Raw genomic sequence first — 18,238 nt, 5'->3', positions numbered from 1 at the left:
CAAAGTTGGCTGGACTTCATTTCAACAGTGTGTGGGTGAGCTTGCTTCTGGGACCACAGTGTTCCTGATGTGAAGCCAAGACATGACTAGTCTCTTCTCCTCGGATGGACAGACGGACGGACGGACGGAGGCCTGAGCCCCGACGTCACCAAAAAAAAAAAGGCGGTAATGGCACTAGGGATAATTTGGCTGGGACTGTCGGGAAACAGGGAGAGTGTGTGGCAGGTTCACGAGCTTTCATGTGGAGGTGACTACGTTTACATGCAGTCAAAATTCGGGTTATTTCTAATATTCCGGTTACTGAAACATTCGGAATATTCCGTTTACATGGTAATTAATCATTTGGGATATCTGGATCAAACCAGCGACAGGCGGAGAACGTCATGACACAATTACCGTCATTTCCGCTTCCTCTTCCTGTATCCAAATTCAAAACAAATGCTGCTTCGCGCAACTTTTCGCTCAGCTTCTTGTAAATCTGGGTATCCCGGTACTTTCTACCGTCTACAAATGCCCAAATGTTCATATCCTTCATTACATTTATGAAGTGATTAGTCTCCTCCTCACTCCAAAAGTGTGGCGTGGTCTTGTGTTTCTCTGTGTTTATAAAAACTTCCTGGACTCAAAAGACCAAGATTCCTTGTGAACAGAGCATGTGCAGAAAACAAAATTCCTGTTCCGTTTGATGGGGATATTCCATTAGGCGTTTACATGACCCAATATTCGGGTTTTAAAAGGAGTAACCCAGGGGTCATATTCAGGTTTTTAAAAACCGGAATATGAGCAAATTCGGGTTATTCAAAGGGGTTATTGGTGTTTACATGGCCATGCAAAACCTATTGCTAATATTCGGGGGTTAAAAGGGTTATTGACTGCATGTAAACGCAGTCAGTGTCTGGGGTGTTGGAAGATGCTGTAGTGTGTGGCTGAAGCATCTTTTTATGGCAGAAAGGGAGGATTTTATTTCAAATACTCAAGGCACACCAAGTAGACCTGATGTCATATGAACACCAGTCTGGGGGAAGTCAGGTTAGTTAACTTTTGCTCTTCCCAAACTCAAAGCTATGAAGTTAAGATCTGCCCAGGTTAAACACAAGCAGGGGATTTTGGTTATCCATTGAAAACATAAAACTTGCTCAAACACCACCCCCTCCTCAACTTTAGTTAGTGAAGCCCTCTTTAGCACAAACATGTCTCTTCCAATGTGGTCCTTCTATTTTCTCGATTAAACTGATGATTAATTTAATAAAGAAGGTGATATTATACTTCTGTCTTCCGGTCCAATGTAGACATATATCATTAGCAGTGTGTGGGGAGATGGGAATCAAAACTACATGTCACCAAAATAGAGTAAGACATCAAGCAGCCGCGGGGGAGCCAATTTTTTAAAATCTATCACCAGGGCAGATTTCCAAAAGCATAATTCTATATAATCCCCATAGTTCATGCAGAGTTTATACATCCCTTGCACTACCTGTTATTTATTCATCACTTATGACTCCAGTTCATCTTTTTGGACTCTTTTCAAATACTTAAAAAGGCACTGAAAGGATTAAACCAATAAAGCGTTCTGCTTTTTATGGGCATTGTGCTTATATCCATTTTTCAGAGCTATAAAACTTTAAAATATTAAGCCTTTGTCAAGAGTTAAACACTTCTTTAACTGCAAAGATGACTTTGAGAGAAAAAAAAAAGAAAATAAACTGACACAACGCAGTAAAGTCTACATCACACCACAATGATTGAGATTTAGTGTTTCATATACGGCTTCTGCACATTTGGCTTAGTCTTTCTTAAATGATTACACAGCGTAACATATCCAGTATTGCTGTTCATCTGATGTTATATTTACCTCATTTTAAGACCTGGTGAGAACCACGTGATTTTCTTATTTTTAATGTTGTGAAATGTAAAACTTTAGAGCTGATAGAGGGTGCATTTTCCATTCCACATAAAATGTATGTTCATCTTTTTTATTATTATTATTTATAGTTTATACATGACTTAACCTCAAGGAAAGATATTTGGTTTTTGGACTGCAGTTCATATACATACTAGCATTTCATGGACTACCTGCTTTATCTTTTGTCACCGACTTCGGTGTAGGAGGGAAATCATCTAAAGACATAACCGGACAGTAACAGTCAATTTTTAGAGCGAACTGTATCCAAATGATACAGGAGTACAGTAGTCAGTTTGATCCTGAGTGTAACATCAGAACCCGCTATTACCCAAAAAACTATGGAAAAAAAGTCAAAAAGGCAAACTACAGTTGAAGAGAATAGAGCAACGTGACAAATGGGATGAATTTAGCTGATATGTAACGAAGGAACTACATTATTTTCACTGGTTTACAACCTGCTGACTCATAGGACTATCAATTTTTAACTGATATTCAAAAACTGTTTTTTTTTTGTGATTTTTGATGTCTGTGTTTCACCCCGCAGAGTGGGAGTTTTGAATGCCCTCAATTCCACAACAATAAATCTTCAGACTATTCTCTCATCACACAGCAACGACGCAGCAGAGAGTTGGACACGTCAGTCACATGGAGCAGTGTCAAGTGTACAGCCTCATATGTCTGCATATTATAAGCAGGACTCTTTATCTGAACAAAATAATAATTAATATGCAACAATATAAGTTCTAATGGTGTTTCTAAGGGAGAGGGGTTTCAGAGAATCCAAAACCAGTTTCATAGATCTCAGAACGTATGACTTCAAGTGTATTAACTGGGTTTATGATTCTAACAGGTGCTGAAAATGTTTATAGCAAATCAACGAGACATGTGGTCATTTTGGAGATGTTGGACTGCAAAAACTCAAAATCTTAACAAGAATATTTGTCTTATTTCTAGTTAAAATGTCTCATTTTAGTAAAAAAAAAACAAAACTTTTCACCTGTTTCAAGTAGATTTTCACTTAAAATAAGTAGAACAATCTGCCAGTAGAACAAGATTTCTTTGCTTGTAATGAAAAGATAAATCTTGTCCCACTGGCAGATTTTTCTACTTATTTCAAGTGAAAATTTACTTGAAACAGGTGAAAATTGTCAAATAAATTATTTTTCTGGTAATGACTCTTGTTTTAAGTGTAATGAGATTTTTTGACTCAAAATTTGATATTTTAACTAGAAATAAGACAAATATTCCTGGTAAGATTTTGAGTTTTTTCATTCTACTGCTGGAACCTGCAAAGGGGCTGCACAATTGATATGCTGGCAGTTTCCTTTTTGAAGTGTGAGACAGCAAAGCAGTTGCATTGTGACATTATTGTTTTACCATTACAGGAATTGATAAAGAATTCGATCCATAACCAGAATATATAATGTATTGATAATTCCCATCCTTAGACACTTAACAAAACAGATGCTAGAAGGGAAAACACAATGGGACCTGTAGTCATCCTACTGTGTTATTGTAAAGACAAACACTGGTGGTGGGTAGGGTTTCATAGATATTCACAAATATATTCTAACTTATTGGTGAAATTAATTTTTGACAAAAAAAAAAAAAGAAAAAGCCAACAAAAAGAGCTTTATGCAGAGGCAATTACCTGAGAGAAGAGGTAGGACATTACTGAATCATCAAGGGCTGGACTTTCTGACCCCTTTTTTACGCCGTATCGATAAGCCCTGGATGCTCCATTACTGTACCAGCCAGGGAAGTAAAATCTGTGGTAACGGTTAAGAAACAACAAGTTATATGGATATTTAAAGTCTAATTTAGAAAAGAAAAAAAAAAAAAAAAAAAAAAACCTCACTCACTGGGTTTGTATGTGTATATATATGTATGTGTATGCGTGTATATATATGTATATATATTAAATATAGTAACAATGCACATATATATGCCTTAGGTTTTAACTAGCATGGTATCCATTAATATGTGTGCAGACAAGGAAAAATAAATAAATAAATAAATAAAATAAAATAAAATAAAAATAATGTAGAAGCAAAATACTGCATGCTACCGTATTCTGAAAAACACATCTTCAGAAGCTGAATCATCAAGCTGGAAGATGTGGTTGGGTGAAAACCACAAGCAGTCTCGCTCTCGGAAGAGGCTGAAAAGGTTGCAGTACAGCGGTGATATACCTGCAACGTTCAAAGAATGAGAAACCGCATTATGGTCTGACTTAAAAAAGCTCAGAGACCAAAGTAACCACAACATACATAATCACAAGTTGTTTTTAGTATCAACACAGGTGAAAAAGGGTCAATAATGATTGCCTAAAATGTCAGCTGTGTTTTGGTTTATCACCAAACACATAACATGCAGGTGAGTCTAGTCTCTCCCCATGACCCTGCTGTGGACCAGCAGTGTAACGTTTGCATTCACTCAAACAACACGCCTCCATGGTAGGGATGGGCGATACTTTACCGTTCACGATATACCGTCAAAAAAATTCCCCACGGTAAGAATTTGTCATCTCCCGGTAAAAACGATAAATTCCCGTTGATGACGTTTTTGTGTAAAGCTGATTTATGGTTCTGCGTTAAATCCACGCACAACGTATGTGAAGAAAGGAAGAAAGAAAGATATGAGCCAGAAAGAAAGAAAGAAAGAAAGATATGAGCCAGAAAGAAAGAAAGAAATGAGCCAGAAAGAAAGAAAGAAAGAAAGATTCCCGTTGATACGTGTTTGTGTAACAAACATGGCGGATCTGAGTCATTACAGTTTTGCAATACAGGTGGACATTTAATTGGTTTTTATTAATTCAATTTAATTGGTGTAGTTTAGTAGTATTTAGTATTCTTTTAGAGCAGTGATTTGGGAGCTCCAAAGACTGAAAGTGGTGATAGATTTATAGTTAAAAAAGGTTGAATTGGTATTTTTTCCATCGTCATTTTTATCGTTATCGGGATAAATGCCAGAAATTATGATACATTTTTTAGTCCATACCGCCCATCCCTACTCCACGGTAAACAAAAGCAGCATCTGAACAACTAAACAGCTTTTCTGCAGAAGGGTTTCACTGTGATTTGCTTGAAAACGTTATTGAATGTGTACAAATGGTGGTGCTTTATGCAGGTCTGGAGTTGCAGAGTACTCACTGCACGCCTTGGCCGCATCTATACACAACTCCTCGGCCACATAGTGCCCGGGCGGGTAGCTGAGAAGGCTGCAGTCCGCCGCTCCCTGGCTGCTGTGATAGAAATGGATCCTCAGCACGGCAGCAGCTGGTCTTGTGTCTGGAGATTCCCGATGGGCGGTGCCATTCTGGTGCACTACAGAGCATGAGTCAGTAACATTGTCCATGGCTGGCAGGGAGGCCATCTGCAACGTCAGAGTCAAGCAGAGAGTCAACGGCAGAAATGCCAGCCGCTGCCTCGTCTACATATGAATTTAATATCGTGATCAGGGTACATGGCATGAAACTGTTGCATAGTGTAACTAAGTGTTGGATAAAGTTGCATACAGAAGAGCCATTGTCTCGAAAAAGGTTATAAAATCTATAAATCTAATTCTATGAGTGACAGTTATGAAACGAAGTCAGACATTCTTTTGTAAATAGAGCAGAGATTTTTTTTTAAACTCTGTATTATATCATTTGGTGAAATTTCAGACATATTTTTTCTTTGATTATACGCTACATGCCCCTTTTAGTTAAAATAAATATACTTTCCTCATTTAGTAGAGAAAAGGGAGAATAATTTCATCTTCTCTTTTGGATAGTGGCTATTTAGTTCACTGTTGGGAGTATTAAAGAGTGTCTTTATGCACATTTTGAAATACAAGAGTTGGATGGAAGATGCAATAAAAAAAAAGAAGAAAAAAAACCCACCTTTGTCTATCCCCGTCCAGAGGAATACACAATATAGTTTGTTCCTAACCCGCTTATGCAAACACTTCTAGTGCACATTTTGTTTTTAGCGTCATCTGAATTCAATTCCTTTTTCTTAAAAAATTAAATCGAAACAATTCTGGTCTTACTGTAAACTCAAGTGGGTGTTTTTCTTCCTCATCCCCACCAGGGCTCCTGTCTTTAGTCTACGGGGTGCCTGGTTCTCATATTGAAACATTCAAAATGTTTATTTTAACACAAGCAATTTGGTCTGGACTCTGTCAACTGTTACTGTTCACACTTTTCACATCACAGCAGGAAATCTCCTGCCAGAAATGTGTGGGTGGGGGTTTGGGTGGGGTGTCTGTCACAGATGACGCAACACATGATCCAAAAAGTGTGCTGTGGAAATGACTTTGTTTGGTGTAAAACATGTAGACAAGACAAGAAGTCCTGCTGCACATATTGGCATCATCTCAATCCAAACCCCTATAAAAGTGCCTTTACTGCCCTGTGTCCCCAAAAACGGCTTTAAAAAGGAAACTGGTAACAAAAGGAGTGTTGTTTATCAATATAAATAGTGCCTTTACTTTCTCTTTGTAAGAGATATAGTAAAAATAGGAAAACAGTGTCAATTATAAACTCTGACAGAAACTTTGACGGAAAAAAAAAAAGAAAATAAACTGACGCAACGCAGTAAAGTCTACATTACACCACAATGATGTGAGATTTAGTGTTTCATATACGGCTTCTGCACATTTGGCTTAGTTTTTCTTAAATTAATGATTACACAGCGTAACATATCCAGTATTGCTGTTCATCTGATGTTGTATTTACCTCATTTTAAGACCTGGTGAGAACCACATGATTTTCTTATTTTTAATGTTGTGAAATGTAAAACTTTAGAGCTGAAAGAGGGTGCATTTTTGCTTTCCACATAAATTATCAATCATGTCAATTATAAACTCTTCTTTTCCCCTTTTCAATATTTATATCACATGATCAAGTTCACATTTTACAACAATTAGAAGGACGACATAAGAATTCAAAGCACCTATACAAGTCAAGAGAAGGGGGAAAGTGCTGATTTTTCATTTAAAAAAGGACATTAATAGACTCAGATCGGAGCACAGACACCAGTGAATGTGGTTTTGTTAAGGCTGATTTATGGTCCCGCGTAACGCCTACGGCGTAAGGTATGCGGCGACGCACAACGCCGCGTACCGTACGCCGTAGGCTCTGCGTCGATGTAACGCAGAAGCATAAATCAGGCATGAATGAGTGATCCGTACCGTGTTGCAGCTCGGTAGCTGCTGCTAGCTCCAGCCGGCCCGGGTCAGCCCTGGGCAGGACCAGCTCCCAGAGTCGCCCCCCTAACCACCGCGGTGTGCTCACGGTGCGGGTCCCGGCTCAGACAGCGGCATGTCCCCGGCGGGGCAGCGGCGGCCCGGGCGGCCCGGGCGGCTTAGCAGGAGCCATCTCCCTCCGGGAACTTCAGCCGTTTATCTGCACGATCCCCCCCCTCGGCTACAGCTGCACACCCGGCCCGGCTACACGGGGCACCGACACCACGGGGCTCCTCCACACGCAGCCATGTTTTAGAGAGTATATCGGTGTCTGAGCGCAGAAACGGAGCAGCATAAGTTACATGTTGTGACTGAACTGCTGAACTCTGACAGCGTTAGCTGCTGATCAGCGGCTACACGGAGCAGTGCTGCCTTCACGGACGCTCGGAAATGTGGACGCTTTTACTGACGCTGTGCATCTGACCAACAACAAACCGGACGATGCAATGTCACTACCCGATGTGAGTCACACATGAAAAAATATGAACATATCTATGCATCTCTCTCTATATATGATCATATCTAAACACACACTATATATATATATATATATATATATATATATATATATATATATATATATATATATATATATATATATATATACATACTACTCACAATAAGTTAAGGATATTGTGAGAGACTATTTTTATTGTCTAAATTTTTGGGGTAATATTAAACTAATGAAAATGGTGTTTCTTCTCATTCATCATTAGTAATATCAAAGGGAACTTTTACTTATTTCATTAAAATTCAGACCAAATAGGAAAAGCAATCATGTAAATAATAATATCCCTAACTTATTGTGAGTAGTGTATATCAAAACAAGTGTGTGTTTCAAGATGGCCGACGATGTTTGATCACATGTTTGATCGGATGTTTGTTCAGTCTGGATTTAAAAACCCCAAAGTCAGTGATGGTGCGCATTTCTGGGGGCAGTTTATTCCAGAGTCTGGTCCAGCTACCGAGAAGGCCCGATCACCCCAGAGTTTAGTCCTTGTTCTAGGGACTTCCAGCAGGAGCTGATTTGAGGGCCGTAGGCCTCTAGTGGAGTTCTGAACACGCACTTGTTCACATAAATAAAGAGGGGCAAGCCCATTGAGGGCTTTAAAAACAAAGATTAACATTTTGAAATCAATTCTAAAAGAAACAGGAAGCCAGTGAAGAGCAAATAAAACCGGGTAGATGTACTTCGTTACACTACTTAAGTAGTTTTTTTGAGGATATGTACTTTACTTGCGTTTTTTTTTTAATCGGGACTTTTACTTTTACTTCACTACATTTGAAAGTTAAAAAATATACTTTTACTTTGTTACTTTGACATTTGCCACCTTGTTACTGGTTACAAACTGGTTAGGAGGTCTAGACCTCCTACCAGGCCATTGCCTTAAATAAGAATGTATTCTTAGCAATTCTTGCCTGGTAAAATAAAGGTTTACTACTACTACTACTACAAATTAAAATTAAAGCTGCAAGCAGCGATGAACGGGCCCTCGCGCATGCAATTTTCACCAATAAAGGTCAAGGCCTGAAAACTAAGTCCGATGACACCACCCATGACTCTTTATGTCAAACCATTCAAAAGTTATGGCAGAAAATAGGAACTATCAAATATCGACCAATCAGAAGAAGGGGCGTGGCTAATTCAATTCAATTCAATTTTATTTGTATAGCGTTTAATACAACAAAAGTTGTCTCTAGACGCTTTCCAGAGACCCAGAACATGAACCCCCGAGCAATTATTACATAAACAATGGCAGGTAAAAACCCCCCTAGTGGGATAAAAGCCTTAAGCCAAACAGTGTCAAGGAAATTTGCACCAATTATGTTCAAGGACTCAAAACCGAGTCCGATGACACCACCCACGAGTCTCTATGTCAAACCATTCAAAAGTTATGGCAGAAAGTAGGAACAATCAAATATGCACCAATCAGATGAAGGGGGGCGTGCTCTATCGTCACCACAGTAACGCTTTTGACTGAGAAGAGTAATGCCCATCATTGCAGGATCGAGACGCACATTTTGATGTATAACACACCTGGGTGCACGTTACGGTTCGGGCCGCATTTACGACCGAAGAAATGGCATAAATTGCGCCAAAATTACACGATTCATTCAAAATGGCCGACTTCTTGTTCGGTTTCGGCCATGGCGCCAAGAGACTTTTCTTTAAGTTGCGACATGATACAGGTGTGTACCGATTTTTGTGCATGTACGTCAAACCGTATTGTGGAGCTTGAGGCACGAAATTTTCTAGGGGGCGCTGTTGAGCCATTAGGCCATGCCCATTAATGCAAACCATTAAATATCAAATTTTTCGCCAGGCCTGGCTTGCGTGCAAAATTTGGTGACTTTTGGGGCACGTTTAGGGGGGCAAAAAGGCCCTAATTCCGTTGGAAAAGTAAAAATAAAAACGAGAAAAATTCCTACAGATACAATAGGGCCTTCGCACTGTCAGTGCTCGGGCCCTAATAATCAAAGAATTATATTTTGCAAGAAAGACAGTTTATTTTTGGTGTTGTATTCCATACCACATTTAATTCACTTGAAAGTGAAATAAAAAAAAAAAACAAGGGAAGGATAATTTTTGGTTGTATTGCTTCTTTTCATGTGTACTATAAAATACTTTTACTTTTGATACTTGAGTATATTTTTTCACAAGATACTTTTGATACTTAAGTACATTTAATGAGAGCTACTTTAAGACTTTTACTCAAGTAATTTTCTTATGGGTGACTTTAACTTTTACCAAAGCCTTTTTCAGTTATGGTATTTCTACTTTTACTTAGTTACTTCTTTCAAGTACTTTATACACCTCTGTTGGCTTCTGGGTTGTTTGATATGTAAATGACAGTGTTGTGTGTGTGTGAGATGGAGATGTCAATTTCCCCGAGGGAACCTCCCAAAGGGATTAATAAAAATCGTCTGAATCTGAATCTGAAAACTGGACCACATTACACCGGTCATGAAATCACTACACTGGCTTCCAGTGAGTCAAAGGATACAGTTTAAAATCTTACTGCTGGTCTACAAAGACCTGAATGGTCTTGGACCAAAATACATGCTTGATCTGTTAGTTCCTATGAAGCTCCCAGACCCCTGAGGTTCATCTGGATCTGGTTTGTTGTGGTTCCAGAACCAGAACCAAGCAGGTGAGGCAGCGTTCAGTTATTCTGCTCCTCACCGGTGGAACAAACTTCCTGTAGACCTGAGGTCTGCTCAAACTGTCAGCTCCTTTAAACCAGGCCTAAAAACATCACTGTTTACTGAAGCGTACTCTTAAATTAAATACTTACCTGCTGTACTCTACTGCCCTTACTTTTAACAACTTGTGCTTTTTATTATTTTACCTCTTTTCTTATCATCTTATTTCATTGTATTTGTTATTTACTGTGTAATTGTGTTTTGCCACTTTTGTTGATGTAAAGCACTTTGAATTACCTTGTGTTGAATTGTGCTATACAAATAAACTTGCCTTGTCTTGCATCCAAAAAAACAGTGCCACCAGTAGCCTATGTTGTCATCAGAACGTCTTTTTTTAAACCTTTTTTTAAACTTGTTTAGGAAAATACACAATACATTTAAATTCCAGTCAAATATCAGGCACTTTTATCAATGTCAATAATAAAAACGTCTGATATTAGAATGATAAGGTTATAGTTCTTAAAATATTCTGTGAACAGAATGTTTTAAGAGCACATGTTTTGCGTTGCTCTAATTTGTTTTTGTTTATTTACATTTTATTTGTGTAAAATTTCATTTTTATTTGTGTTATGGCTATATATTTTTAATATTAAACAAACAAAAACGTAAAACCTTGGTTTTCAAGAACATTTTCACAATTTTGTACACATTTTTCGTCACGCATGCTAAACTAGATCATTTTATGAATGATTGCACTATTTAAATCTATTTTAAACAACAAAATAAATAGAGATTTAGACTTGTCTTCAGTTACATAATAGAGTTAATCTAAAATCAAGGAATTAATGTCATGTATACATAGTTCATATTCAAGAACTGAGGCGAGTTAAAATGATTTTTTCTTTGATATTGTCCCATATAGCCAATTTGAAGATAATTATCACTTCGTAATCATATATCTTTGAATGCTGTTCCTTTTTAACTGATATTCGAATGCCGTTTGAGGAACGGCATTCAGTGGACTCCTTGGATGCAAATGGAGGACTTGGACTATGCCGATGACCTGGCACTGCTGTCATACACTCAACATCAAATGCAGGAGAAGACCAACGTTGTAGCAGCCACCTCAGCACAACTGGGACTCACCATCCACAAGGGAAAGACCAAGATCCTCAAGATCAATGCAGCCAACGCCAACGCAATCACGCTGGAGGGGGAAGCACTGGAAGAAATCGAATCCTTCACCTACCTCGGCAGTGTAATTGACAAAGAGGGTGGCACAGACGCAGACGTGAAAGCATGAACCAGGAAAGCACGTGCAGCATTCATACAACTACGGAACATCTGGAACTCCAAAGAACTTACCACCAATACCAAAGTCAGATTCTTTAACACCAATGTCAAGGCAGTACTCCTATACGGAGCAGAAACATGGAGAACTACAGCTGCTACCACCAAGAAAGTACAGGTCTTTATTAACAGCCGCCTAAGGAAGATCCTCCAACACTGAACTCTGGGGAAGAACAAACCAGCTGCCTGCGGAAGAAGAAATGAAGAAACGCCGATGGCGCTGGATAGGCCATACCCTGCGAAAGCCCACAAATTCCATCATAAGACAAGCCCTTAAATGTGACTCATCAAAACTATGGTTAAGATGTCCTAGTGTAAAGAACAGTTCAGTTTGTAATGAAAAAAACCAACAAAACATACTATACAGCAGACAAAAGTTGGACAAATCAGTTCAGGTGAGTGTCCAAACTTTTGATTGTTACCGCAATGAGGCAGTAGAACTTTTTCAAGTCAAAGGGAATTAATGTAAAATTTATGAATATTGATGAGTAGATTTTTCCCACATCCTTACTGAAATGTAATCATAATATCCAATTAAAGCTGCAAGCAGCGATGAACGGGCCCTCGCACCCTTGTGCACGTTCAGGCTGCAGTGGAAGCGCTTGTATGACTTGCATGTAGATTCTTCAGGCCTGGACATTTAGCGAATGACACCAGCCACGACTCTCTATATCAAATCATTCAAAAGTTATGGCAGAAAGTAGGAACTATCAGATATCAACCAGTCAGATGAAGGGGGGGGGGCTAATTTGCACCAATTATGTTAAAGGACTCAAAACCATGTCCGATGATACCACCCACATGTCTTTATCACAACCCGTTCAAAGTTATGGCAGAGAATAGGGACCATCAAATATGGACCAATCAGATGAAAGGGGGGCGCGCTTTTTGGAGTATATCATCGCCACGGTAACGCTTTTGACTGAGAAAAGTAAGGCGCCTTGTCGCAGGATCGAGACGCACATTTTGATGTATAACACACCTGGGTACACGTTACGGTTCGGGCCGCATTAACTGCCGAAGGAATGGCATAAATTTAATTAAAAATTACACGATTAATTAAAAATGGCCGACTTCCTGCTCGGTTTCGGCCATGGCGCCAAGAGGCACAAAGTTTTCTAGGGGGCGCTGTTGAGCCATTAGGCTACGCCCATTAATGCAAACCATTAAATATAAAATTTATCACCAGGCCTGGTTTGCGTGCAAAATTTGGTGACTTTTGGGGCACGTTTAGGGGGGCAAAAAGGCCCTCATTTCGTCTGAAAAATAAAAACGAGAACTCCTACAGATACAATAGGGCCCTAATTATTGGGGAGGTTATTTATACGTAATCTGAACTAACAGAGATTTGGTCTTTGTGATTTGAGTTACTTTCATTGAGTTACTTTCATTCTCAATGTGTAAGTATTGAGAACTTTATTAAAGTTCAGACTTCGGTGACTTAAACAGTAACTGGATTTGGATGTGAATGAAAAGCCATTTAAAGGAGCATGAGGCTCCTTAAGAAATGAGACTCTCTAGCGCCACCCTTGGCCACGACTGCCGTCGGGGGTACTGCAGCCAACAGTGAAGCCGGCACGGGAGAACGGGGAGAACGCACATGCAGCGTCATGTGACGTCACATCCACAGGACAGCGCGGGAAATTCCGGTCACAATTGCTGCACATTTTGCAGAACACAGCCTGTTCAAGCCAACGGAGAGATACACTAGAGGGCTCATTCTTTTTGGTTTGGAACGCTTCATCTGACATTATTACTAGAAAACTTAAAATGTATACAAATTTTTTTCATAAATCCTGCCTCAATCCTGCCTCAAGCTCCTTTAAAGACATATTTGTATCAACATGACCACATACGTGTGGGCAAGATCTAAAACTTGGTTCACCTCAAAGGAGTTTCAAAGTTAGGTCAGGGCTCGTCGAGTTAGGTAAAAATATTTCTTGGTTCGCCTCATTTTCTGCTCAACAGCATTGTTTGTTTGTGACAGTGAAAAATGTATACCAAATCAATGTGCGGAACACAATAACGATTTTTGGATTCTGCACAACTGGTATGTATTGATAAACCATCCGCTGCACTGGTGGCTGTGGAAGTAAACTGTTTTTAAATGACTTATCAAACATGCTAGCATTTCATAAATCAGTTTTAAAATATTTCACGCGTTGACGGCAGAAGATTACAAGTCCCCTCTGGACCAAATGTCATAAACATTTATCGAATGGTTGCTGAAAAACGTAAAATTCATGTCATCTTGGTGCTTGGGGAGGAAAAGTCACGGGATCAAGGGGAATATTGATAAATAAACCAAACAACAACACACAATCCATATATGGAATCTTGTCCGCTGGGCATCACATACATGTATGTTATACATATAGTACAAAGTATTCTTGGAAATGCCATTTAGTTGGTGATACGCAACATTTCTGTCTGTGTCAAATGGCAGCCTAACATTCCAACCATGCTAGCTAGCTGCAAGGAAAAACAATGACTTGAAGAAGAAACCACATAGTTTAGAGGGATCACAGGCCTGCAGCATTTGGACACATGGCTGTGGCATTAAAATTAGCCTAAGGGCTGTGATTAAATGTCAGAGTTGACACATAGACAGACAATAGTGCACATGTTCTGTGAGAAAACCACTGACACACTCTGGTAAAAACCCATTAGCAATCACCTGACTTGCACACAGAAACTCACACACTCGGATAAGTTGGGAAGTTCTTGGGCCTTCAGGAAACACACACACACACACACACACACACACACACACACACACACACACACACACACACACACACACACACACACACAAACTCAGACTTTCATATGAAAACAGATGAGCGTTGTTTTTTTTTTCTCCAACTGTCGTCTAAGTTGTGGATGTAAAGCAGCATTGCAGCTGGTTTGCTTGGCGGGGAGTAAGGAGGAAGAGGAGGAAGGAAATAAGACTCAGAATGTAGGAGGTACAGGAGAGAGGAAGTGAAAGCAAGGGAGGGATAATGAGGAGGAACAATAAGTTGAGGAACTGAGAAAAAGAGGGGTTGAGAAAACAAGGAGTGGGGTTGGTGCAAGAAAGGGAAGTAAGGAAGACAAAACTTTCAAGAAGAGCAGCAGACAGAGTTCAATTTCAAGTTCAATTCAATTTGATTTATATAGCATTTATAACAGCAGAAGTTGTCTCTAGGCGTTTTCCAGAGACCAGACCATGACCCCCGAGCAATTATTACATAGACAATAAACAATGGCAGGTAAAAACTCCCCAGTGAACCTTTTACTTTTTTGCATTTATTGTTGATGGTTTTGCATTTTTCTTTGTTCCACAGATTTTTGAATAAAGGCTTTTATCCCTCAATAAAAGGCTATTATTCCTCATCGATAAAACCTCACCATACTGGAATAAAAATACCCTGATTTTTTTACTCTGGTTCTTTTCTCAGGGAGATATATGATTACTTGCAGGTTTATACCATCTTATAATGCAAATTACCTCAGAGTATGTTAAAGTTAAAGTTAAAGCATTTCTGTTGTGATTAATAAAGCACAGAAAAATGTTGACATGTGTGTGTCTGTTCATTTTGTCCTGCCTAGTTGATCTGTTGCTATTCACTTTTTGTGTTTTTTTTAACCACATCTAAATGCAGAGATTGATCCGAGTCTCATTTCTGTCTTGTGCAAGAAGAGTCACAAGATGATTCATCTGGTATAAGAAACAGAAACAGGAGGTAACATACTGTAACTGCCCTTCTGAAAGTGCTGTCTTTACGTTTCCTTGTGTGTTTAAGGGGCGCACCGTGGTATTGTGGTTTGCCTCATCACTGCACAGCGAGAAGGTTCCCGATTCAAATCTTGGGGGCTTTCTGGAGAAGAGTTTTCGTGTTTAAGTACTCTGGCTTCCTCTGGACATGTGTGGTTGACTGTTGATCCTAAATTACATGTAGGAGCGTGTTTGTCTCTCCGTGGGGTTCTGTGATGGACCGACAACTTGTCAGCTGAGAAGACTCCAGCCCCCCTGCAACCTGGAACAGGAGGATGTGGGTAAATAAAACAGGTGTATGTTTTTGCATTAAACACATAAGATGCAAGTTGTTCAGCAAGATTCAAATAAGCTGATAAAGAAGAAGGAGGAACCGGCTGATAACCGTAACCTTCAACTTCACTGGCCAAAGTCAAAAAGAATCTATTTTTATCCATTTTATTATTATTTCGTATGTCTGCTAGAACCTATCCCTACTCATTACAGGTGAGAGGCAGTCAGTCCACCGCAAGGCCATACATATATATATACTGCTCAGATATTCTTCAAGGAGTGTGTTGGTTGAGGACCCAGAAGCAGGAGAGCGGGAGGCAGGAGTTCACCAAAAAACAGGGTTTATTTAAAAAAAAGCAAGAACCAAAAACGCTGCCGAGCAGGATTAACCAAAACACTAGAGCAAAAACCGAAAACCTGAACAGGACACATGGAGGAAGGAAACAGTACGGACCGACGAGACACAGGTGCGAACAATCAGGGCAGATGGAAAACAGGCGGGGCAGAACAGAAAACACAAACTGGGGGAAAATATCAAAACCCTGACATACATAGATGCATACATTCATATAATCAAATGTTAATTTGATACAAATCAAATGAACAAAATTGGTTTGTGTTGTGAAGTTTGAAGGCCACAGGCAGGAATGTCTTCCCGTGGAGCTCTGTGGTTTATCTGGGTGAGAGTCTTCTGCTGAAGCTGCTCCTCTGCTGGGCCAGCGTGGTAGAGAGACTGTGTGACATTGTCCAACATGGACTGAGGCCTGGGCAGCATCTTCCTCTCTGGTTGTCAGGGTGTCCAGCCCCTCCCCCCCGACATCACTGGCCCTCCTGATCCGTTTGTTTAGTCTGTTGGTGTCTGCGACCTTCATGCCACTTCCCCCAGCATGTGACAGCGAAGAAGCTCGGTCTGGCTACAACAGACTCATAAAACATCATCAGCATCGACCGGAGCCTCCTTCGGAAAAAAGAGGCCCTTCTTGTAGACAGCCTCAGCGGTTCTGGTCCAGTCCAACTTATTATTAAAGTACACATCACAGAATGACAGTAAACCAAATTCAAACAAAAGGAATGTTGATTAGAACTTTTAAATATGTTGAAATCCTTGTCACAGTTATCAATCAGGTGCAGTGCCACTGTAGGGTTTTAAATGACCAGATGATTGGTCTTTGCAGAATTGGTTGGTCCTCTTACTCAAAATATAATAAATACAGGACTGTCTCAGAAAATTCGAATATTGTGATAAAGTTCTTTATTTTCTGTAATGCAATTACAAAAACAAAAATGTCATACATTCTGGATTCATTACAAATCAACTGAAATATTGCAAGCCTTTTATTATTTTAATATTGCTGATTATGGCTTACAGTTTAAGATTAAGATTCCCAGAATATTCTAATTTTTTGAGATAGGATATTGGAGTTTTCTTAAGCTGTAAGCCATGATCAGCAATATTAAAATAATAAAAGGCTTGCAATATTTCAGTTGATTTGTAATGAATCCAGAATGTATGACATTTTTGTTTTTGTAATTGCATTACAGATAATCACAATATTCTAATTTTATGAGACAGTCCTGTACATGAATCGATACATAAAAAGACACATCCTGATTCAGTTGTGCTTGGCCTACTCAAAGCTGCAAAAACATATATTTCTATGACAGTGATCTTTAAAGGGCCGTTCTGAGGATTGGACACTAGATGGAGGTAGAAGTACACAGTTCTTGCAGAGAGGGAGCGTGAGCAGGAAGAAGTGAATACAGGAAACATTAACAAGAACACAGAACAAAGTAGAGAGTGAGAAATAGAGAAAGCAGCAATAAGAAAACAAACACACACACACACACACACACACGTTCCTCTTTTTGTCCCTGGTCTCCAAAGGCCTCCCATGCCTGTAACCACCACCTGAGCCTCTCGCCCTCCAAGCCAAATCTCTCTCTCTCTCTCCCTCTCTCACACACCAACACACACACACACACACACACACACACACACACACACACACACACACACACACACACACACACACACACACACACACACACACACACACACACACACACACACACACACACACACACACACACACACACACACACACACTCACACACAGTGCTCTTTGTGCTACTCTTTTCTCCAAGTCCTCTAAATAAATGGTTGGAGCTGTTGGAGACTCGTGGACGTAATCAAGGCCTTACAAGAGTTCTCAAATAATTTTGATGCCATCAAAACCAGCAGTGGAAAGAAAATGTGTTTCCTGTTTCCATCAATCTGCCCAGAGTTTATGTGTTACATTAAAATACCCATTTCCCTTTATCTGTTTTCCTTTTGTGTAAGGTCAACGTTTCTTTTCTTTTTTTCTCATGCTTTTACTCTTTCTGGGTCTAAGACTTTTACCATTCTTTTGACTTTTTTTAATTTATGAAAGAGAAACACTCTTCTCAAGCGTTTTATTGAAGAAATCTTTCCACTGACACGAACATTTTAAAGTTTTTAAAATCCTGGTGTGCTTTATTAAAGGTCACGCCCTGCAGACCTGCACTGTTTTGAGAACATGAGTACACCAGGCACCAGCTTT

At 39.5% G+C, this 18,238-nt stretch overlaps 1 protein-coding gene across 1 annotated transcript in view; it reads right to left on the bottom strand.

Annotated features, from left to right (window-relative positions):
- Positions 1-7,503, bottom strand: part of jak2b (Janus kinase 2b) — a 38,401-nt gene extending 30,898 nt beyond the window's left edge. Inside the window, exons 1-4 of the mRNA XM_061729572.1 lie at positions 7,079-7,503; positions 5,056-5,278; positions 3,972-4,095; positions 3,555-3,672 (exon numbers count right to left, since the gene is read on the bottom strand). Coding sequence (XP_061585556.1) covers positions 3,555-3,672; positions 3,972-4,095; positions 5,056-5,278 — 465 coding nt within the window. The 5' untranslated portion in view covers positions 7,079-7,503. The remainder of the gene's footprint in view (positions 1-3,554; positions 3,673-3,971; positions 4,096-5,055; positions 5,279-7,078) is intronic.
- Between the last annotated feature and the right edge of the window lie 10,735 nt (positions 7,504-18,238).

This window comes from Cololabis saira, chromosome 9 (assembly GCF_033807715.1).
Source record: "Cololabis saira isolate AMF1-May2022 chromosome 9, fColSai1.1, whole genome shotgun sequence".
In the NCBI taxonomy this organism is placed as follows: Eukaryota; Metazoa; Chordata; class Actinopteri; order Beloniformes; family Belonidae; genus Cololabis; species Cololabis saira.
Note: the sequence above shows the minus strand (reverse complement) of the source record. Positions and strands in the feature narration are given on the sequence as shown.